The 23,900-nt window shown below is 39.7% G+C and overlaps 1 protein-coding gene across 2 annotated transcripts; it reads left to right on the top strand.

The window, feature by feature from the left end:
- Positions 1-970: 970 nt before the first annotated feature.
- Positions 971-16,210, top strand: LOC130691417 (homeobox protein aristaless-like). Of its 2 annotated transcripts, none has more exons than XM_057514361.1 (5): positions 971-1,347; positions 12,825-13,347; positions 13,569-13,614; positions 14,497-15,177; positions 15,420-16,210. In XM_057514361.1, exons 1-5 carry the CDS (start codon positions 1,161-1,163, stop codon positions 15,687-15,689), a joined length of 1,707 nt encoding a protein of 568 aa, XP_057370344.1. In that variant the 5' UTR covers positions 971-1,160; the 3' UTR covers positions 15,690-16,210. The 2 variants fall into 2 exon arrangements, with proteins under 2 accessions (XP_057370344.1, XP_059351690.1); XM_059495707.1 differs by lacking the exon at positions 971-1,347 and adding an exon at positions 11,644-11,855.
- Positions 16,211-23,900: the final 7,690 nt, after the last annotated feature.

The raw sequence follows: 23,900 nt of genomic DNA, 5'->3' as shown, positions 1-23,900 counted from the left end.
AAAACCAGAAAGAGAGGAGAGGGCACCTAGGTGTTCCATCACACCTATCTAGATCCAGTTTTTACAATTAGAGTGGACATGTTGGCAAAACATGCTACTACAGTCTACATGTCAATGACCATTCTGCGATGCTCATATTGAGTTCGATGTGAACGTTTGTTAATGTGTGGAAGTGCTAGCGATGAATAGCCCCGAAAATCAAATAGAGTCAACAATTCAATGTTTGCGAATAATCCACTATTTATTAAATTCCTATGCCAATTGCGTATGGCTTAGGAACCACAAAAATTTCCCTGTGAATCAAATATATGATGAACATTTTCTGAAAAAATCTTCTTCCCAAAACAACGGCATTGAAAATTGAAACTTTGCATTTTGCCTTCGTCTCGTTTCATTCTTCCAACAATCCATTTGAATATAGCTAAGCTTTTAGGCCAATAAGACGTGTTGATCGAGTAGTATACAAGTTCGGGCAATATTCAACCACATATAACAGGAAGGCTACCGTTTGGCAAGATGCCACATTGCGAATCAATTAATGACTTTGTAGAATGAAACACAGAAGTATATTTCATACCCTTTACCTAAAAATCAAAATGTAAGCATATCAATCCAGTTTTCAAGATTCATTATCTGCATTCCTGAAAACTTCAAATTTCACAGAAGCAATTATGTGCTGATAAATACCTGGTGGGCAAAATGGAATCGACATTAATTCTGGTGAGATAACTGGCTAAAATTTTTCCGTCTAATTTATTACCAGATAAGATTCAAAATTTGCAGAGACCCTAAGTTGCGATTGGTTATGTAGTTAACCTATAGCGCTTCCAAGGGGAGGCGGGATTACATAGAACTCCGCCCAAAAAGTCTACTTTTCATGGCAGATAAGCGTAAGCTCGATAACTTGTTATTGCCAAGTCTACAAGACCCCAGTTCGTTCCTTGGCGTTGGTAATCGAGTCGCACAGTTTTCACGCTTGCGAGACAATTTTTTTTTCCCACCTCCAACTCGGTGTGCTATCATCGTCGTTGTGATCCTCGTTGGCACAAATTGAAAAAAAAAAGAAAAATTGCAGTAATAAATCTGCCCTGTTTCTGTTGTTGATATTTTACGGTGAAATTGTTTTAAAGTGGACTATAACCGTTGAAATCGTCTGAGCAATGGATCTTACGACTCATCGGCCTGATATTTCCGCGGTTCACCATTCAGCAGACAATTTTTGTGTAACAGGCGGGAACTATGTTTCTCCGAGTGTGAGCAACGCTCCCGGTCCTCGGGCAGCCAAGTCCGTCTTTTCTATTCGCAGCATTGTTGAAGAGAACAAAAATGGAGCTTCCTCCTTATCAGGTAAGTTCAAAAACACCCAAACAAATAGTGTTCTCCATCTTATGAGCTTGCAGATAGATTTACGACACGCATTGGAATTGCAATTTAAATTATAGATAAGCGAAAGGGGTGAATGCGGAAAGCTTAGATAAGAAACGTTGCGTTGATTGACCCAGCACAACCTATCACGTCAGACGTATCTGCCGACGTGATTTTAACCGATATGAATGTTGCCTAGTCATAGCTTTTCCAAATGGAAGCATGTGGGACAACTTTTGGTTGTTCATAACTAAAACCTTGTTCATAATTCGACCTCCTCGCTCGTTACACTCGCAATTTAAATGAAGCACATATTTGGCTGTGTCATTCGAAGTAGACTAATCGTATGTTGACTTGTGTGCCGTTCACACCGGGAAAAAGAAATAACTATGCCGTGAACAGCGCAATGAGTTTATTGTATACCGAAGTGGAATGCCCTAAACGAGACGGCTAATTTTATTTTTACTGCACGATACCATACATGGCAATCCGGTGGCACTAAAATAATCGTTTACTGTTTTTACCACTGAAAATTAGATAGCCTACTGATTTCCTATAAACTTTTTTATGTTGGTCTTCAGCGCATTTATCGCGTTTAAATAAACCCCGTATCGCGACATAGGCCTATTGTTTAGTAATGTATGACAGGCCTAGGATTTAACCTTTTGGTTTGCTTTGAAACTGCTCATTGCAAAAGTTATTTGTACCCGTTGCTCTTTTTAAACCAGCAATTGTGGATCTTTAATTCAATTACTGCAGGTACAGAGCTGAAGAAAAAATTGTATAAACTATTTTTGATTTACGCAAGTTGCATTTGGTTGCCAAAATTCAGTTTCAGAGCGTATGGCTTTATCAGTAAAAAAAGAAAAATGTGCCACGTCAGTCGATGGCATGCATCCGCTACGATAATCAACAGGCAAATCATCTTACCGCATAAACTATACCGTCGTCTTCACTGCTGTATAAGATATCATGGAATTCTTATTTCTTACCCACGTTAACATTCAAATTTACATCATGTTACCACGGTAACTCAGTGTCTTTACAATGAACCGTAAACAGCGTTCAAGTAAAATGCCTACTTATTAAATTAGTATTAAAAATATTCGTGTAGCTTCGTATTGGCCAGGATAGAAGAATTCTTATTAGCCTAATGAGGATTGAAAATGAGACATTCAGAAGAGCCCTTTTTAAATTTTTTAAATCAATTTAGCTGCGTTATTTGTATAGCTTTTTAGGGGCAAAAGAAAGGTATACCCTAATGCGAAGGAGGCATTTAAGAATCCGTTGCTTATCTTCGTTTATATACCACCGTTATTATAAATCAAGGCGATAGCGTCGGCTTGCGGCTGTATCCGTAAAGCTTTAGAGGCCTATTCGGATGCACCAAGACATCAGCAATTGAATTTAATCGTCAGGGATGATGTTTTAGGTGCGGCTATCATTATTGTCGCAAATTATCAGTCAAAGAATTCACCGTAAGTTAACTCGAAAAACACTTTTTTTCATAGAACTTCGCCTTGTGCTCCACTTAGTTATAGCCTTACGAAATAACAGGAAACCGTATTTCTCATCGTAAATATCAGCAGTTACCATAGGTCTTTACGCGTGGAGCATGTTCGCAATTGTGACGTACAGGCAAGTTAATAAATCGCAGAGTTTCGTCCAAATTGTAAGACATGAAAAGCAAATATCGTTGTGTATGCGCACAGCAACAGCGGATAGTATATCCGCCTGTCGGAGCGGTATAATGTTATCTTTTTATTTGTGATTAAAAAAAGTGACCGCAGTTTATCGTTTGGAACAAAGTAATAGCGAAAAGAATAGGTTACACCACTGTTCATTTCCCGAGGAGATCATCGTACCAAGTGATGAGCTAAAGATGGCTTTAAAAACCACAACAACATATCATATTTGACGTTGGTAAAGTTGTAATGCTTATACCTTTATTCTTTTCTTTCCCTTTCTTCCACCTTTTCTTGACAGTGCTGCTTATTTGGGTATGTTAGCTTATTTCTCATGAGAGAAAAGACCAATCATCGTCTGGCATCTTAATAACAATCCTCGCGTCACATTGCCCCAACTGTTCCTAATAGTTCAATAAACAAAGCATGGAACCCACCTTTTTCCTGCTCTAATAACCCGCCCACGTTACCACCCACCAACTCGACTTTTTTTTTTTTTTTTTTTTTTGCTATCGGTCATGCTACGGCTGGAACATGTTAGACATTGAAATAAACCTACCCTCGCTACATCGGCTGTTGTTAAGGGGGGGCCCACACGAGTGTCTCATGCGATCTGCTCATACGTTTTTTTGTAATGATGGCCCTACACAGCGATAGCCCATTTTTGTTTTATTTTGCTGGCTGTTACATTTAATAGATGTACGCCTTTTTTTTACCTAAAAGTTCTGTTTAATAGTTGACTTGGCATTACTATTACAAATGGGTACCAATGATGGTCGCATGTAGGAAACAGTCCTCCCTACAAACGGGAAAAAGACGTGTTGAAATTTGTTTGTTTTCCGCGTGCTTTGTACTCTTGTGCAATTGTATATCAAGAGGGTGGCCATATCCTTATACAGGCAGAAGCCACAAGCTCTTTGCTCACTCTTCATTTTTAACAAACCAGAACAAGTGGAAGAACATTATCTTTAAGAAAAGGAATAGCTTTACGCGCTGCTACACTCACCGAGGTGTTTCGCCAAACGAACGCGGTTCGTTCATTCCAAATGAGATTTTTATTTTCTCTTTATCCTTAAAAAAAAAGGGTTCGCCATCCTTGGACCACTAATATTATAGCAATCAACAGTAGCCAAGATCCAGTTAAAAAAAATATATATCGTATGCGATACCGACATTTACGACTTGGGATAAAAAACATGAATTTCTTTGATATTGTGTTAAGTAACTTTGGAGTAGTAGGTGGAATGCTATCGGATGCAATTTAACCATTATGCTAATATCACTTTAGGAGGAAAGGGGGTTCGATTAATTTTTCTTAAAATCTTATGTACGCTCTTTTACCGTTTTCAAGTCGGCCAGCGTCTCGCCAATGGAACAAAGATTAATATCCCGTCACCAGTCTGTTTTCACGTTTTTGTGTGTGTGTTTATGCCTGCGGTAATATAGTTAAAAGCAGATATACGCAATGGAGAGTGAATATCTGTTTCACAAATCAAGCCAGCGAGATTGTATTCGGTCGAAAGTAACTATTAAAACAAAACAAAAAAAAACTTATGGTAATTGGGAGCCCATTAAGGAAGCAGATGGATTAAGGCATTGAGCTCACGAATTGAATTTGTGAAGATTCCTTTGGCCACCCGATATGTGGTCACGTTACATTAAAAAAAAACGAGAGAGGGAGTGTGGTGGGAGGAGAGCACACGGTTACGTCATTTTAGTGGTTTTGAATAAGGGAGAAGAAAAAGAAATAAAGCTACAGTGACTCGTCTAAAGCAAATAGATAAACTCCCTGATCCATTTGAGTGATGAACTCCTCACCCATCCGAAACTGAACGGCGATCGTCTGTGGGACCCACAGAGGGCAAGAAAAAATAAAAAAAAAGGCTGCAGCCTAAGGGTCGAAAGAAAAAGCTTAAGGAATTCAATGCAGGAGCCGATAGTCGAAATGATGGGTGGTCTATTACCATCAAAATCGAAGAATATCTACGACAGGTTTCTGTCAGTGCATGACCGATGCATAAAAATCGTCTAGGTATTCTTTCCATGTTTCCCTTATCAGTGTTTCAAAATAATAGGTTAAGTTTTCCCTTTCCTTTTTTTTTTTTGGTATACCTTCCAGCCTGACGTACGCCCACCTTTCTAATACCGTATAAACATATCCCCTTCTCCCATAGACCTCTTATATATGCTGTCTACCGATAACGAAAATGTCTCGGAATCATCAACGCTTGTGTGTCATCGGAAGTTCTTTTTTTTTCTTACTGTCCTTATCTAGTGTTTTAACCTAGTAAACCTCTCAAACAAATGTCAAGCATTCGTGTAACCGTCTCAAGGCAGCCAGGGTAATGTTTATCTGTCTATCGTATTGGTCTGATGACCAAGCAATTGTCTCTGTCGGCCTATAAAATGTGCTGCAATGGAGCCTACGCACTTATATTAGCCTCCATAATTCTTTAAAATCATTATTCGTGTAATACTTTTATTCGTTTTAATTTGCCCTATTACGTACTTGAGGCAAAACCGTAAAAAAAAAGTAGTTCTTTTCAATTAATTTGATGAATATTACAATGGAAATGTACACTCCCTTTGGTCCTAAAACAGATCGTGAGTTTCTTTCAATCGATGTCGAAAAGCAATCGCCACGGCAATTGCTCTTTCAGTATACCGTGCTGTCGGCATTTGTGCCCGTTTTGCCGACTCATGCCAAGTTTTTTCACTGTTAGCTACAGGGCCATTAAGTATCAGTTGTTTCGGAAGCCAAAAACAGCAGGCGACTTATTTTTCTTTTTTTTTTTTTGCCTGTTGGCCACTCAACAGGGAACCCAATGAATCAGTGCTGCTGAAGAAGAGATTTTGCCCTTGTAAGCTATTATGAATACCTGGTCGATTGTTATTCATTTTCTCTACTAATTCCTTCGGCTTGCAGATCTGTATGGTCTGACCTCTTGTATATCTAGTTGGCAAAGCAAATCAGCTTTCCTTGTTATGTATCATCAGCTGCGTTCTAGGGCAGGTAGAAAGAAGCAGCGAGCGATTGTGTTTTTTGATCTATGACTGGCCTTGTGCAACGTTCATGTAATATAGAGTTAAACAAAAACAAAAGGCAAGTGCGAGAGCTACAGGAGTCTCTCGTCAGCGGATGTGGCGAAGGGATTCTAAAAAAGCTGGCGGGTAAACAATAGACTAGGGGTGCTTATTATGTATTCTGGGTAGTTATGAACGAGCGGTAGACAAAGTCCCTGCTAATTAGCTGATTTCTTTATATGTGAGCAATTAACGGCCGGACGTTTACGTTTTATGTTCTACGGCCCAAAGCCACTCGCAAGTTCCATTCCATTCTATTTACATTTTTTTCTTTCTGGTTAATTGGTGGGGGAAACCGGGGGAAGTTTGTGCGCCGACTCAGAAAAATGAACGGTACCGCTTTGCAGTCGACTCATTCATCCTCGACGTTGGGGCCATTAAAAGGGAGTTAATTTCAGCGGAGTTAGCTGTCAAAACTGTCACACAATGATGATTTGTTGGCAGCTTTTTCTTTCAACAACCACCTGAACAACTTATCCGCAACAATGAGATGCAGTCACGATATAAATACAGGGAAAACGAAAAACACAAAAAACAAACGGTGACACTCTGAATCCCTCCACTCCAGCCGATGTATATTTATACAATTGATTATTATTTTTTATTCTTAACAAACGCCTGTTGATGAATTTATTTCCCCCAAAAAAAGCAGGGTTAAATTATTCATTGGACGACGGGCGTTGGTTGCCTTGTCGATGCGTACCTTTCTAATGAAACTGATGAGTAATTTCATTCATGGATTCAGATTTTTATCTCCAACGTGTCGGCTCGTTAACTCCCTCAAAGGACCGTTGCCGCTCGAAGTCCAACTAGTGTATAACATTGGAAAGTCGAATATATTTGTGCACATCCGATAACGGATGGAAAAGGAGCGCACTTTCAGAAGCCTATTTCAGTCAGATCAAATTTCAGCTATGCAAGGGATTTGTATATGGTACAATTGCGGTCTGTAGGCTACACATCCGCCGGAGATTAAAAAAAAAAGAGCTTTACATGTGTCCCCTTATTTCAAGTGTGTTGATTATTCAGAACATTCTAATTTGTTGTATTCTACTCGCTTCTACTATTCGCTTCTCTTTAACAGGTATAAAGAAAAAAAAATTAGGCAACATAATTTGCATATTTTCTAAAAAAAGAAGAGTTTCCGGATTTAGAATCAATTGTTTTCTATTTATTGGGTATTTCAGTCCGACGGGCAAGTCAATTGCTGCACGACGCACTTTCCAATCTTTTGTTGCTTGCGGTATCAATGAACCCTTAGGCCTAACTAATTATATTTGAAATGGATTTTATATCCGCCGTAGCCCCCCCCCCCTTTTTTTTTTCTACGTATAACAGCGAGAACAATCAGCCGAAATCTTTGGAAAGGAGTTGCCGCTATCAACCGATGACCGAGCGTATACAAACTATTAAAATAATACCCTTGCTCTCTTTGTTGCTTTTTCGGGCCTCCAAAAAAAAAAAAAAGAAATTGACGTTTAGCCATTTTCCCATTGGATTTTTTTATTGCCTCTCTTCGAAATGTCTATTTGATGTGGTTATCATGTCATTGGAGCCGCTTGCCGAACTTGACAGATATGTAAACGACAGACTCGGTAAAGATGTACAATCAAAGGCAAAGTGCACGCTCAACACGGTACGTCACTAAAGCCCAACCGTTATTACCAATGAAGAATAACAGAGCTAACCAAAATGGAGGGGGCGTTTATGTACCTTTTGTATTTCGGAATTTTTTTTTTTTTTTTGTGTTTGTTTCCTTTCCTCCACGATTCACTAATCAACATTCTCCTATGGAAACAAACAAGATTACTAAACGACTTGATTTGGTATATTATGACCAAGTCCAATCCTTTTTGTTGTTAATGTTATTTTACCTTCCAAGGTTATAGTTCCTTTTTGTTTTTGAAGTTGATCTGCGCGCAACGATTAAGCTAAATGGCCGACAGGCATTCTTTCGTGCGCCAACCATTGCGAATGATAGTTTAACTATTTAAGAGTTCCAAAAAAAAAACAACGAAAGTTTTGGAAGAAAAACACATTGACTCATAATACGACACACCCAATCTGCTGCACATGAAACACGTCAACCCATAATTTGTGTGTTTGCTTTTCCACTTAGTTTATTATTTTTTTTACATGTAACTGGCTGGCAAAACCTTTAGATGTATTCATCGCTGTTGTGCGTTCTTAAAATAACTTTAAAAAAAAAACAAAAGCTTATTAAGAAAAAGGCTACGTTAAAAAAAACAACTCACGTTACGAAGATTTATGAATCAAGAGTTGCTCTATTCATTTTTTTTTGTTTGTTTCCAGGGTATTTTATTTTTATGCCTTTTTTTTTTTTTTTTACAAACCAGGCCTTTGTTTAGAAAGATGGCCCATATCTAGCGTAACTAATGCGTACAATTGTTGATATATGCTGTTGTCATTACTAAATTTCCTTGAAAAAGTGTTAACCGACATGAATAGTGAATATGGCTTCAAAGGAGGGGGGGGAAGCAATGTTAGGATAACACGGAAATTCCCAAATAGCTTGCTCTGCGTTCGAAAGAAAAAAAAAGCTGTAGGAAATAATAACCGACTAATTACCCTATTGACATGGAAAGGGCTCGGCACAGCACGCACTAAACGCAGCAGTCATATTTTCCATTGAAACCCACCATTTAGCCTTTCTCTCTTAAAGAAAGAGAAGAAGAAGAAAAAAACCCTAAGAATTATACCTAGTAGGTCGATGATTCTCAAACTCCCAGCGAAGAAAAAAAAAAAAGACAAAATGGGGAGGAGCCCGCCATGAAGTAGCTTCTCCAAGTCTGGACGCTGTTGGAAGGGTCCAAAAGGCGAGACTAACATCCCTCGCGGCGTGATTCCTCTGCAGAAGAGAGCAACTGGCGTCCTTAAGCCGAGGGCTTGTACCCGTGTTTGTTATTGTGGCTCGACAAAAGTTATGACTTTTCCTTACAGTCCAGCCCCTTTAAGTAAGCTATTTTTAACCGGGTAATTATGAAACATGCGGCGAGTGAATGGAAATTTCTTTCAATCACTGCCAAATATCATGCCAGAGCATTAGTGGCGAGGCTTATACGGTCGCCAATGAAACCACCCTTTTGCTATAGCCTCTTAATAACTATACTTAGTTCTTTGACAGACTACATAGCATAGTGAAATATCAAATTTGAAAAAAATAAATAAAGAATAAAAAAAAGGGGGGGGGGGGATAATGGATAAACAGTGGAACTGTTCGCACTGGCCCCGATGGTTATCTTTTCAAGTCAGCTGCGCTTCAGAGTATTTACACCTTTTATGTTAATGGACGGCCATTGTTTATACTGGTGCGCATGTTTCACCCCTTTTATTCTTTCAGCTCCTCATAGGAAATTGCCCTTATTTTAAAAAAACCGGCATGAAATTCATACCCGTTTTATTTGCTGTTAGCTTTCTTAAAGTGATCGTATCTGAAGTGACTCGTGAAGCTCTTGCAGACGCAGGTAATGAAGGGAACAATAATTTGCCAGGTGACTATACGAAAGCTTCGCCTTCTGCGCAAAAGATGATGATCGTTCCAGCACAACAAAAGACCCTGTGTAATACTGAGATTTGATGAGAGCCCAATTCTCTGGAAAGAACGTTTAACAATAACCCAAAATTTCAGCCCGCGAAATACGTAGAATTCTCCGGTTTTCTTGCTCTCCTCTCCTTTCTTTTCCATCATTAACTGCACATCGTTGTCGGCAATTGACTTACTCAGCAAACTAGGGCTTTCAGTCCGAATCGTTGCCACCGTCCGATGAGCTTGAGATCCGCTTCTACGGTATATACAAAAGGGGGGAAAAAATGCGACAATCAATTGGATCAACGTAGTTCAGTGAGGCTATTCAAATTTGATATTTGGAGAACGTTTAACCGAAAAGTGAAATTCTCGGTAAAAACCCTATGCCGGAAAGAAGACGAAAACGATCAAGAGCCAACACCCAGCATAATGAAATGCCGTAGCTCTAAGAAAAATCTAATTTAGAGCGAAAAAAAAAATTGTTTTAAATAAAATGAGGACTGAATGGAAGAGCTAACAAACAGATTGACCACAATAGATGTAATCAAGTTAAAGGATTGTGCGTCTAGACCACAAAGAGCCAGATGGACAAAGCACTTCTCTGTTTCGTTCCTAATGCAACAATAATTGCTGAGTAATTGGCTTCAAGTTCTATTCTAAAAAGCGGCCAAAGATTCCAGGAGGGGCTTTTTTTTTTTTATATATATTGTATTATTATATATATTTTATTTATATATAAATTCCCTCCTGCTTAACTCTTGCACCTGCTCTTTTGAAAAGGCGGTCCTTTATGTTTTTCAAATGCGACGACAACAACAGAAATTCGTAAACAATTGAAACTATTATGCGTTGTGCCGACGATAGAATAATAAATAATAAAAAAATATACACACGTAGACTATCTCGCAAACAGGTGTCTCTTACAGCATCTTTGTTGTGTTCTTACGAATTGCGGCGTCTAATAAAAAAAAATTGAAAAAAGAAAGGAAGGCCTATGAAAAGGATTACGAAATCAACAGAAGCCAACGAGTACATTTTTAAGCGCAGGTATTTAGAAAAAAAAAAAATACCGGGGCATGTTAATGGTCATCGCTTTGATTGCAGTAAAAACGCCTCCCAAGACGAGAGGTTAAACACCTGACCATTGAAAAAAAAAAAGGAAAATGAAGTAATAATAGCAATTTCATTTCGAAGTAAATTTGTTTACGAAATTTTAAAGGAATGCAAACCAATTCAATCGTGAAGTATCACGGAGAGCAGACCATTTTACAATTACGTTGATTGTATCGAAGACGTACATTTGGTTTGGAACAAATCAGTTTCGAAATTCAGTATCGGCGGAACGGGTTTAGGTAACAGGGGACAAGGAAGAGAGGGTTGCGAAACAAAATTCTCACCGGTATGTAGACGCAACGACCTTGATTTTGATTTTTGTCAACCGTTGTTTTGCTGGCTTTACCTCCGTTCCTTTCAACCATCAGTTCCGTTTTGCATTGTATCGCCGACAGTCCCCGTGGCAAACTCAGTAGATCTCTTTACCTCCCTTTTTTCTAATGTGTGTTTCAAAGTCTTCTTTTTTTCTAAAAAAAAAAAAAAAAAAAGAAAATTGTTCTTAAACGCCTCCCTACGCATTTTTCGTCACAAGATTTTGTCACTTACTCTTTACGTAATAGCTTGAAAAAAGAAAAGTATTTGTCGGATTTCCGCCGCTCGTGTGCATAGTTTCTTGTTACAAAGGAAACATAGAGGGGGGTTTAACATGGAAAACAATCATCAACTCGGCAGTCCCCAATAAGTGTTAGTGCCTGGCTGGCTCCTCCGAAGGCAAGGTGAACGCAACCAATCGACAGCCAGCTCAAGTGGAAAGCTCCGCCTTTTTTTTGTTTTTTCAAAGTCTTGTGGCGGCTTATCTCGTTGGAACGGAGAACCCTTGGAAGCTTTTCAGGTGGGCTTCAGTCCGTCTTGGTATCTCGCCACCGTCAGATAGGCATTTGTTTTTCGAAGCTCTGTGAGGCGAGACTTCAAACTTTCTCGACGTTTTGAAACGTGCACGATTTCTGATCATCTATTGTATTTACTATCGCGTTCGTGTGGCAACCCATTTTTCTCTCAAGTTTGGGGTGAACGCAACACCCTTTCGGCTGCTTTGAATATCATCAAGTTTCCTTGAACAGGTATGTAGATTGAATACGTTAATGAGATTGATTGTAAGAGTTTCTATTCAAAAATGGGCCTAGGCCTAACTCTAACTATGTGTTACTGTTCGAAATGGGATGTTGTGTCGTGTAGAATGTAAAGGCTTAACATGTACGACACGATAAAAAAAAATTGGGGCTTTGCAAGGAATATTTAAAAAAAAGCGGCACGTACCTAAGCAATTTGGTTTAGTTTTTTACGCGCAACGTGGTAATAATTCGAGTGAGAGATATACCGGTTAGTGATTAGTATGCCACGTGCCATTTGCTTTATTGTCATTTTTTTGTGGTCTGCTGCTTCGTTAATGTTGACGTGAGAAAGAAAGTTTTGGCAAAGAGCGAGTCTATAATCAAGTTGCTTGCGCTTTATTAGCACCTCATTTTCAAGGTAAAATGAAAGTAGGTTATTTGAAAGAAAAAACAAACAAGAAACATTTTGAACTGAGAAGTGATTTATTGCTTAACAAATGTGTTAAGTTGTTTTTATTTTTTTTTTTTTCTCTTACCCTAGTCGGGGTAAGAAAAAAAAGCTTCTTGTGTCGGACGGTACCATCGTCATGTGCGATAGTATCAAAGAACTAAGGCTAAAGCGGCCCATCAAAAGTGGCCCATCAGTCCGTCACCTATCAGCATGTCGCCTTGAATGGATGTGGCGCCACAGATATTGATTCCGCTCTCCCCTCATCGGCCCACATTAATCTTCCACGGCCGTTGCCTCTTTCCCTCCCCGTGTTTCTTTTTTGTTCTTTTGTGGTTATTGTGTTCGATTAGACGGCTCTCTGAGTTACTCTTCTACGTTTTACAAAGCCTTATAGTTTGTACCGATCTTCTTCTCCTTTTCAATGTCATTTCTCGTTGTGTTAGTGGTTTGTGGACATAATTGTAAGTGGGGTGTAAAAAGGCGGATGGTCTGGACGTCATATGCTAATTTTATGTAAATGTTTTTAGGTTTGAGTGACGAAGGCTGCGAAAGGCCATTTTTAGCCGGCTCCTCTAGAAACATGGGGATTTACGACAAATCAGCACCAACTTCGATGGAAGATTCCGCAGTGCGAGCTGAATCGGTTCCTGATTTTCGATTGCGTGACGACATGTCGGGAGTTTCGGGCCTCATTGGCAAGGCTCATCATCCATCGACCAGCTACGGCCGGATACATCCGTCTTTGCAATCGGAAGAGTCGAGGAACAATTCGGGCAAGCGGAACATCTCCTCCGATGTCACCAGTGACGATCTGAATAGCACGGCGTCCAACGAAGACGCCAACGACGCTGATCACGAATCGCGTAAAGGTGGATTAGGCAACGGGGATAACGATGGCGATGGCGACGCGGCCGGAAGTGACGGCGATCATCCCGATGAGTTTACGCCTAAGCGGAAGCAAAGACGTTACCGCACCACTTTTACTAGCTATCAATTAGAGGAACTTGAAAAGGCCTTTTCTCGCACTCATTATCCGGATGTGTTCACAAGGTATGCAAATGTGTTGGTAACAATTGGCTGTTGGCATTGTCGTGTTTGCGTGTCAATTATCGTGTCAATCTATCATCTATGAATGGGAAATTCGATCACTTGACTCTTGACTGGCTAAGTGGCAACCAAGCATGACCCATTAGCAGTATTACCGGTCTCGTAACGTATGTAAAAAGGATTAACTAATCATACATTTTTTTTCTTTTCGTTTCGTGTTACAGGGAAGAACTAGCGATGAAGATTGGGCTGACCGAAGCTAGAATTCAGGTAAGAAAAGCCTGTTTTTTTTTCTCTATTGTCTCTCTTTAGTTTTAAAAATCTACATGTAACCATCGCCATTGTACTATCCGTAACGTAAAATGGACTTTCAAAAAAAAAAAATAATAATAATAATGTCGATGTTTACGTCATGTACGCTTGCCTTCTCAATCTGACGTGCAGCTGCTGTAATATCGAATAATAACAATACGGGTTTTTATTTTTTATTTACTTTTTTTTTTACGATCATCTCGGTTTTGAATTTTTTCCTTTTTAAAGCTAAGACAATAACAGCGAAAAAAAAAAGAACGTGAAAGAAAAACTTTGATTGACTTTCGGAATGTTCCAAACGGCTTTACGTCGCGATCCGCCTAATAATTGGTCCAGCATGATCAGCAACTTTTTTCCGGTTTTATCAGAAAGGCGCGGTTTCAAACACAGCGGTCATGGTTAGAGTGATTTTGTTCTTCTCCTAGGACCAATTTGTTCACTTTAAACGAAGGGAGTAATCAAATAGAAGAGATAAATAGAATAGCTCTCGCGGTAGCCTCCTGCACGCATTCCAATTTGATCCCCTTTTTTTTTTTTTTTTTTTTCTTTTTCTTTTTTAACGAGCCAAACACGACTCTATCTAACCGGGTTCCAATGAACTCGAAAGACAACTGCAACGTAGTGTTTTTGGGTCTAATTCATGTCGACTCTCTCAGATAATTTCCTGAACAACTTGTTCACGTGGGCGCATTAAAGAATCGTATCTAAACCTATGCCAGCTGTTAAGAGAGCTTCGTATATCTAAACAACAGCATAAAATCAATATTATTTTTAATAGGCTGTAAAAAAAAAAAAAAATTTTTATTGAAAATTGAAATTTAAAAAAACGTTGCGATTTAGGTTTGGTTCCAAAACCGGCGCGCGAAATGGAGGAAACAGGAGAAAGTGGGTCCGCAAGGACATCCCTACAGCCCATACGGTGCTACGGCCAGCGGAGCTGGAGGAGCGAATGGGATGCCAACTTTGCATAATCACCATCACCATACTCATCAACTGGGCACCGGTGGCTCGGCTTCTGGTTCCAACGGCGGGGCCGGATCGTTACCTCTTCCGGTTTCGCTTGGCGGGCCGCATCCATTCCCAGTTCATCTCGGTTCCAATCATCCGTACATGCCGCGCAAATCGTTGGATTTCTTAACTCGCCTACCCAATCTGCCGACCTCGCCCATGGTGCACGGCCTTCCGGTGACGATGGCAAATTTGCACGGCCTATCCGGTATGCCTCCGGGCTATTTATCACCCGGCATCGCTTCTCCCTTTTTCGGTTCGGCGCTTCACGGCTACCGCCATCCGCTGGTGAACTCCGTTTACAGCCAACCCAACCCGTCGATGGCGGCCCACTCGTTCCAGGCCCTTTTGGCTTCGCTCTCCAATCAAAGACCGAAATTAGCCAGCGAATTGTGTCCGAACGATTATCAATCGCTGCTGTGCAGACTGTCAACACTGCACCAGTCAACGTCGCCAACTGGTTTGACATCGTTGGCTTCACCTCCGTCTCACCACCCGGTTTCTCTTCAGCAGGTAGTTGATTTTCATTCGACTGTATTTGTTTGTTTGTTTTTTTGCGCGTGGGAAAATTAAGAAGAATAAGCAAGTCGGCGACCTTGTCGAGATTGCGAACTCGCAATTGTATGATGTTGATAAGGATTATATATTTTGATCGTCAACAAAACGCACGCTCGACGAAAGCAAACGAGTTCTGACGTTGTTTTATCACTTGAGATGATCAAGCTATTCATGTGTTTTTCCTTCTCTTCAAACAGCCACAGGTTGCGCAACCAGGTGCGGCGCCTTCCGTTAGCCCTTCGAGTGCTCCGGCCAGTAGCTGCTCTCCCGTTCCTCAAAGTATCAGCGCTTGTGGCAACAGCAGCGGTGGCGTCGGTAATGGTGAACTGCCCCCAGCAGCTAGCTCTCCTTTGGGTGGTGAGTTGGATCGCAGAGCCTCCAGTATAGCCGCTTTGCGTTTGAAAGCCCGGGAGCATGAACTCCGCATTGAGATGATGCGGAAGAGCGGGACCGATTTGCTCAGCTGAAGACGCACACACACACGCAATAATTATTTATGGGGGGAAGCCTTTTGCGAAAAAATCGCCTTCTTGACACGAGCTGCGCATCGCCTAAAGCCAATTTGCTCACAATTTCATTTTTTTTTTCATTTCCATTTTTCCCATTAAAGTATTTCCCTTTTTGAAAAAAATTATAATTTAGCTCAAAACTAAACAAACAAAAAAATTACGCTTTTTGGTTTATCTATTTTTATTTTTTATTTTTTTTTATCTCTTTGAATTGAAACTAATTTGTATTGGATTGCGTGTCTCCTTCCGATTTCCGCGTGTTCTTCTTGTACATTGGATTTTGTTTTGTGTTTTGTCTCCTTTGCCGATTTCAGATTCAGATGGCGAGCTATTAACGATTAAGAACCTTATTTCACATGAATATTAGCATTAGAATCGCTGCAGCGCTTTCCTCTATTTTTTTTGTTTCTCTTCAAAGTTATGTCATCGTTTCCTGCTCGCCACTCATGTTCCTTTTGATAAACGTTTCTCTCAATACATTTTGTTTTTTTTCTTATTTTTCGAAAGCGAACGGTAAATGGCCACTTTGTCGATGAGTTGATTGCCTCAATTAAAGAAGAGAACGAAGCTCCAGGTGCTACGCTTGAAAGAAAGAGAAACGTATAGAACATCAACACCCGCGTTCGTTCACATTCACTTTTTAAAAGTGACGCGGAAAGGGGTTGATGGAACAGCTAGGCGTCGTGTCCGCGCGCACACAACACGTTAAAAATTCAATTTATCTATTTTTATTTTAAAATTTTTTATTCTTTCTGTTTTTTGGTTTATGTCTGCGCGTGTTTTCTTTTCGCTGACATGTGTGTAATCGAGTTGTATTTTATGCATCCTGGTCGTTCGATTATTTGAACGAGGAAATGCAATTATGAAATAAGGATGGGAAGTCTGCAGCGCAGAGGAGATCTGATATAGAATGGGGAGAGGACTTGAGTGGAAGAGCTCTGAGTGAAGAGACGAAAAAAAGTACGGCGCGCACGCCCGCCTCCGAGAGGTCTGTTTGTCTGCATCACTGCATGAAATAAGGCGCAGATGCATGCACTTGTCGGCGGGGATTTGTCTGCTGATGCTGAGCCAAGTCCGGTTTCGGTCGTTTCACCTTATCAAAGTCTGGGATTATATGGAAGCGGCGCCATTGCCATCTCTCTCTCTCTCTCTCTCTCTCTTTCTTCTCTTTCCTTCTTCCATCTTCGCCTTTCCGTTTTCTATTCGACTTTTGTTTTGTTTTGTTTTTATCTTCTTTTTGTTTCTCTTTTATTTTCGCCTTTTGGTTGTTGTCAGCTTTTCCTCTTGTCTTTGCTTTTATTAATTTTATTGCTCCTCTTTGTCTACCTTTGTTTCGCACTGACTTCCTCATACCATGCTGTCACCAACTCGTTTGATTTTCACGTTCTTTTTTTTTTAACCCCACCCCTTGTGTAGCTAAATGATTTTTGTTTTTAATTGAATTTAGTGCGACAGCTCCTAGCAGTTGACAATTAATTATCATTTTATCTGTACCTTGAAGAATGTTTCGCCGTTCCGTACCAAAGTTGCGATGCCAGACACGAGCAGTCCAATGTTGCGACATCAGCCATCAGATCTCTGAATAATTAATTAACCATGTTCCTTAATTGCGACCGGTTTTGCGCTCATTTTTTTTTTGTTTTTTTCTTGTTTTCATGTTGAGCGATTGTTTAATTGATTGTTTTATTTAAAAGAAAATATCTGGAAATCTCTTTTTCTGCAATAATCATTATGCAAAATAAATTCATGAAATCATTCGTATGTTTAGGATCTTTATAACTTAAAACGAATTGGCATTCTTCAAGTGTTACAAGTCTCCCCCTCCCCCTAATATACATTGTAATCGATATTTAGAGGAGGGAGGGGGTGAGCTTAAGGTAATAATCCTCTTTCATCCACAACGTTCAAGTTTCATTACTGCACTGGTTTGTTGTGATATGCGATACGGAGGTCCCTCGCAATTCGCTCACAGCATGCGGTCGTATTTCCAGGTCGAGTTTTTTTTTTTATTTTGTTCTTCCTCTTCCAATTTCCCCTTTAAAAATAAAAAATAAAAAATAAAATCTTTACTTCAATCATCTCGTTGCTTTAGTCAAGTCGGAAAGCTCTCTCTCTCTTTTCATTATACCGATTGCCGCTCGCTTTGTCACTCCACAGGGGGGGAAGAGTTTGCGCAGAGTTTTGGGGGTTTTTTTTTGCTTCAGGAAAGTATATCTGTTTTATTAAGTTTATATATGCCCTCTTTTTCGTGTCTTGTCTATCTTGTTATATGGTTTTTTTTTTCTTTTGGTCTGGCTCAAAACGCTAGTCCGAATTCGTTTGGCATCGCGTTGCAGACGAGTACATTGAGCACAAGCGTTACATAAGAAATTGAACAATTCGGGAGCTTGACAAAAACCCGTTCTATTTAGCTATTTCAAATTCTGGTTTAAAAAAAAAAAAGGGGGATTTCATTTTTGTTGTTTTTGCTGGACTATGCAAAAACATTCTCATGGATTACTCGTCAGGTGACAGTGTTTGCTTGATAAGCGCACGCATCGTGATGAATTAATAATTCCGCCATGCGTTTCCCTATATTTGATACAAATCTTTATTGTGCGCAATTTCATGGCGATGTACACAAAGACAAAAGATAACAACATTTGACGTTGAAAATCATCTCTGTTTTTTTGCTTTTTTCTGCATTAAGAAGAATAAATCGTGGAGCTGCTGCCAGAAAGAAAGATCACACTGTGATAAACGGGGGGGGGGGGGGGGAAAGGAGAAAAGCGATGATGAAACGAACCCGCTTTCAAAGAATACAAAGCGAGTGTTAAAACAAAACAGAAAAAAAATATATAGCTCTTGGGAATGCACGAGCCTGCTGGATGCTTCATTTTTTTTTTTAGAGTTGATTGATTGTTAATTTGACCACTGCAATCCACCAACCCATTGGATGTGGTAATTGGAAATTTCGATTCGGAAGAAAAATAGAAAGGGCAGCAAAAAAAAGGTAGAGAATAGATGAGCCAAAAAAAAAATGGGGGCTGAAGAATGAGGATTATGTGAGGGCATTCTGGCTACATTTTACAGAGTTTACCTGCTCTTCTTAACCGTATAAGAAGAAAAAAAACGAGCGCACGTATCTATATATATATATATAAGAGCAAGGTGGTTATAATAGGGCACGTGGCATGTTCCAAGTGATGAACGATCAGTGTTGACGGTTCCTGTTCATAGGGTTTAAATTACATTGTGCGTTATTGTTCGAGGCATATTAGGACATCTATACGCGATTGCATTCTTGTTTAAAATGCTCGTATTTCGTTTTCTTTTCTTTTTTTTTTTTTTTTTGGGGGGGGGGGTTATGCCTTTCTAAGTGCGAAGCTATTAAAGTGGAATAACGAAAAAGAAAAAATGCTGTGATTTAGTCTTTTAATCTGTTAGAATTATATGAACATATAAAGAGAAGACAGCGCCGATAGGTGATTCTAATTGAAAAATGGTGTTTCCATCCTTTTTACCACCTCGAGCACGTCGGTCTCGTCTTCGAGATTTTGGCGAGTGGCTTGCAGACTTTATCTAAATCAATAACACTTTGGCTGATCTATCTTTCAAACAGCTGCTATATAGCTTACGTGTACGTAATAACTGTTTGTAATAAGCGAAAGCTGAAAACAAATTTAAACGAATGTACACACCGGCCATTTGTACACATACACATGCATACACACATTGAAGCGGGGGAATATAATACACATGCATTTCGAAGTGGCCCTTATCTGACTTCATTACCTTCACTTTCGGCTATCACTTGCTGATAGAGAGCGCTTTAGCTTTTTTGAAAAATTCCAAGCCTTCCAGGCGCCATTAGGATGTTTCATCCGCTTGAGTGATTCTGAGAGCTTCACCTAACAAAAGGCACGAGTTTGATAGAAACAAAAAAAAAATACATTTGCTTACAAAGAGCAACTTATGGTTGTTTTGCTTTCTTCTCCCCTTTTTCAGACCGGGCTGATGGCCATATGTGCCCATAGCACAAGAAGCATTAGGACACCGATATCTTTCATCACCCAGGACAAAACGAAACGCTCCAATAATTCGTTTTTTTTTTTTTTTCTCGAGTGCTTAGAATAGAATCTATAGATGTTCACTCTAATTCACTAAGAACTTTTTTTTTTTCAAATTGATAACATAATGTCTGACCATTTGAAAATGGACTCCCGAATGCCGACGGAAGTGAAAAAAAGCTATTGGCGCCCATTTGGTCGTTACATTTGGGTTTTAGAAAAAAAATGTGTTACAGCTGTAACAAAGACTGTGTGTTGAATCATTATAACTACGATTAGCTCTTATACAGGGGTTAGTTCGAACAGGCATACTCCATACCCACCATTGTACCGAACTAATTGCCGGCGTCAACGTATTGTGTCGTACAGAAAGAGCCCAAACAAAAATATGAAGAGCTATTTCGTGATTGGTAGCAATATGTGAGAGTTTAGTTTGTAATCTTTCGGACGCCTTTTCGGAAAAAAATAACATAAGGGCTAGTCGAGTTGATGACTCACGGGATACAAATAAAACAGAAAACGGAGGCATTTAAAACAGAAATTATTGGAACGATTCGTGTAAGTAGCAGAAAGTTCGCCTCAACTGGTGCTGTTGTCTAATTAGTAGAATCAATGGAAACTATACGATTTTTTATTTGAACGAAGCAAATTGGACAGACATCGAAGACGAAGAAAGAAGAAATACATTTTTCCTAACTGTCCTTTTGTTCTATTCTCGCCAGTCAGGTCGAAATTATGATTTTCTTTTTCGTTATTTTCCAGGGACAATTACGTCGTTTGGAACAGCAGTTCGTCTATTTATTGTTCCTCTGCAAATTATAACGGAATGCCAAGCTCACGGCTATGTAGGAAACGCACGGGTGGGCAGCACAATTTTTGGTGGCCCTTTTTTATTTTTGTTCCTTGAAAGGTTAGTGAAAGTATTATTTAGTTAACCAAGTGAATTACGTCAGCAAGCCACTCGGCGTTGCACGAATCGTAAACTAACTATTTAGTTGCTCTAATGCCATCACAAAATTGTTTGATAATAATATTCTTAACGAGCTGCGCTTACCAGTGCCATAGTAATTCTTTATTACATGCGCCCAGGTCAAATCGTTGCTATATAATTCAATAAATACCTTTTTTTTTTTTTTTTTACTTTACTGCCGGCTAATAACGTAAAGAAAATTGCTCAACCAAGTTACAGTGTAATTCCATTGTTCAGTAATTTTTTTTTTTAATACATTTTTTCTGCGCTTATTTTTAGGTCATTACAAAAACGAATTGTTTCTGAATCACGACATTGTTTTATTTTTAACTATTGTTTTTTAGCATTTTGGACGTACGGAAATAGTTTACACATGAATCACTGTTGACTGTGAATTTCCATCAATTCACAATCAATCAGCTGGAAAAGCCACGCTTGCCTTTAGGCGAACGTATATTTCAATTTTTCGAATTGCTTTTTTATTTTTCAGGTAGCTAAATGCCATTGGAAGAGCTACGCAATTGTTCCATAGTCAACACATCCGATGCCAACATCCCTATTCGTGTTCATTAAGGTCTCGTGTTTGAAAGAATATGAAATTCTCAACGGCGTGACGACTTGGCATCACAACCACACAGACACATACAGGAGAACAGTGGAAACAGAATTAGAAAAGGAAAAAAGAACAGTAGGAAAGGAAGGCGTGGAATGAGAACCACGGATGGTAATCTGCCGTGCAATCTCTCCTGACAGACCTGATTATTCTACTAGATAAAGCGTTGCCTGATGTGGAGGTGATGTTAGAATATGGTAAGATGTTCGTATCCTGCAATCTTCATCCATCTTGCTTGGGCTATGGGCTCCCATCCAAATCTTGCCACCCAACTACCGAACCAATCATATAGAGGAGGCGTCCGTCCCGGGCTTTACTGTGATGCGCCGAGCCCACACACCGCATATGAATAACTATATATAATACACTCGAGCCTTGTGGTGCGTATAGACGCATCCACCATCACACACACACGGCAGTTCAATAATACGAAATAATTACGAACAAAACAGAAAACAACAAAAACAAAAATGGAGATTGCGTTTGGCTATGGCTCAGCATTATTTAACATGACTGGTGTGGTCTATACGAGGAAAAAAAAGGAGAGAGAGAGAGAGACTACCAGATTATAACATGTGTTAAATCCAGCTGGCTACTACTATAGCACATCGATCCATCATAAATCATCAAAACTCGTATTCAACTTGCTGTTGTGCACGTTCACATATACGTTGACTAGCAAAAAACAAAAACAAAAAAAAACAAGAGGCAATCCAAGTTGACATATAGCCTGCCTTCTTGTACATACCACCAGCTTTCCTATTATATTTATACGTTTTGCATACGTAATTATTCCATTAGGTGGTATTCGTTATTAGATAAGCTAGCAGCGTCCAATCAAAGAAATTCGTAATTAATCCACCCTTGGCATATGTACACATCCATCTGCTATTGTTGGTGCCTCACATAATTACGAAAGAAAGTCAATGCCTATGAAATTATTGGCTGTTCATAGATGCGGTGCTATTGATTATATGGAATCTTCATGCGTGATGCAAAATCATGCATAAAATTGTGGACGCATTACGATTTCTCCTTGTTCCTGTAAATCAGATGCAGAAAAGGTGAGCGTGGGACTGGTGGCAGCCCACCCTAATTTACGTACGTATAGACATAGATCTTATTTGGTTTTTACAGGATGACTAAAAGCCTGCAGCAGAAGAGGCCTAGTCCATATATATTTCAAAAGCCATTTTTGTGTGTGTGTTCCAGTGAGTGTATAACTACGTTGAAGAGGCGAACTGTGTGACCTTGTGTTTCCCTTCTCCTGAAAATGAATAATTCATTTGCAATAAATATCCAATCAGTTGAAGCGTTTTCCAGTTTATTATTTATGGGGATAGTTGTTTTATTTTCCGGGTCAAGAAAAATAAACTAAAAAAAAAAAAAATAACGAAAACGAAAACCCTTCTTGGTCTTTCACGATTCACTCTACCAGGGTGAGGTATAAAAAAAGGCTTTCGTGCACGACAAGTTGAAAGAAAAATCACAAATTGATTCAGAAATACGAAAAGGGAAAACGAGTCACGCACCAAAAAAAAAAGAGAAGCGAGAAAAAAATGCAGAGGAATGTTTATTTGAAACTGAAATGGGTAAACGGAGAGAAATGAAAAAATGATTGGATCAATCCATCGTGGTGGTACCTGGCAGTTGCTAACAAAGCGTTCAGTCTGTTAGTGTGTCAGCACTGCTTAAGGGGAGGGACATGAGCAGTCATGAAATAAATTGAAACTGTCCATCAGCCTAATGAAATAGACAGCAGCAACCGGCCTACACATAAACAGACGAAGAACTCCTAACTTCTTTCCCTCATCTTCATCTATCCTCACTTCTTCGTTCTTATCTACCTGCCGCGGTTGGTGGTAGCTGCGGTTGCTGCTACTTTATACACTAGACACAACGTTTAGCTCCCTCTCAGCTGAGAGCTGACCCTCGCTCAGCTCGGTTGGTTGGTCCCTTTATTTCCCTCTGGAGGCAAAACAGTTGAATTTGAATTAGAAGATTATGCATGCAGACATGCTCCCACAGTTTTTTTTCCTTCCTTTTTTTTGGTTTTTCTTGTGGAACAGAAATGGATGGAACCCCAACAAGGCTGAGAGTCAATTTTCTCTCAAAATCCATTCATGATGCCTGGCTCGCTCACAGGTTTTCTCTCCCAAAACAATCGAAATGGGCGACAGCTAGTTCAAAGTTCGAGCTACTGCCAGCGTAATCCTTCAGGAGCTCGAATGCCCGATGAGAGCGCGGGTGTGATGGATGTGTCAGATGCAAGTAGCTGCATCTCGTATAGATAACACAAAGAAAAAAAAAAGGCGCACATCCGTCTCACTCCAAGCGCGATGGCTGCGGTAATCTGTCGACCGAAAGAAATTGTATATAATATAGGATAAAAGCAAGTCGATTTATTTCTGTATATGTAGATAGGCCTTAACCGTAAAATAACATGGGATCGCGAAAGGTGATGAACATTCCGATTTGTCATGAAGACGAGGAGAATTCGAAACCAGAAGCTCTGCCACTGATTTATTATCAGGAAG

The sequence above is a fragment of the Daphnia carinata genome, chromosome 1, assembly GCF_022539665.2.
Source record: "Daphnia carinata strain CSIRO-1 chromosome 1, CSIRO_AGI_Dcar_HiC_V3, whole genome shotgun sequence".
In the NCBI taxonomy this organism is placed as follows: Eukaryota; Metazoa; Arthropoda; class Branchiopoda; order Diplostraca; family Daphniidae; genus Daphnia; species Daphnia carinata.
This window is presented reverse-complemented; position numbering and strand designations above follow the sequence as displayed.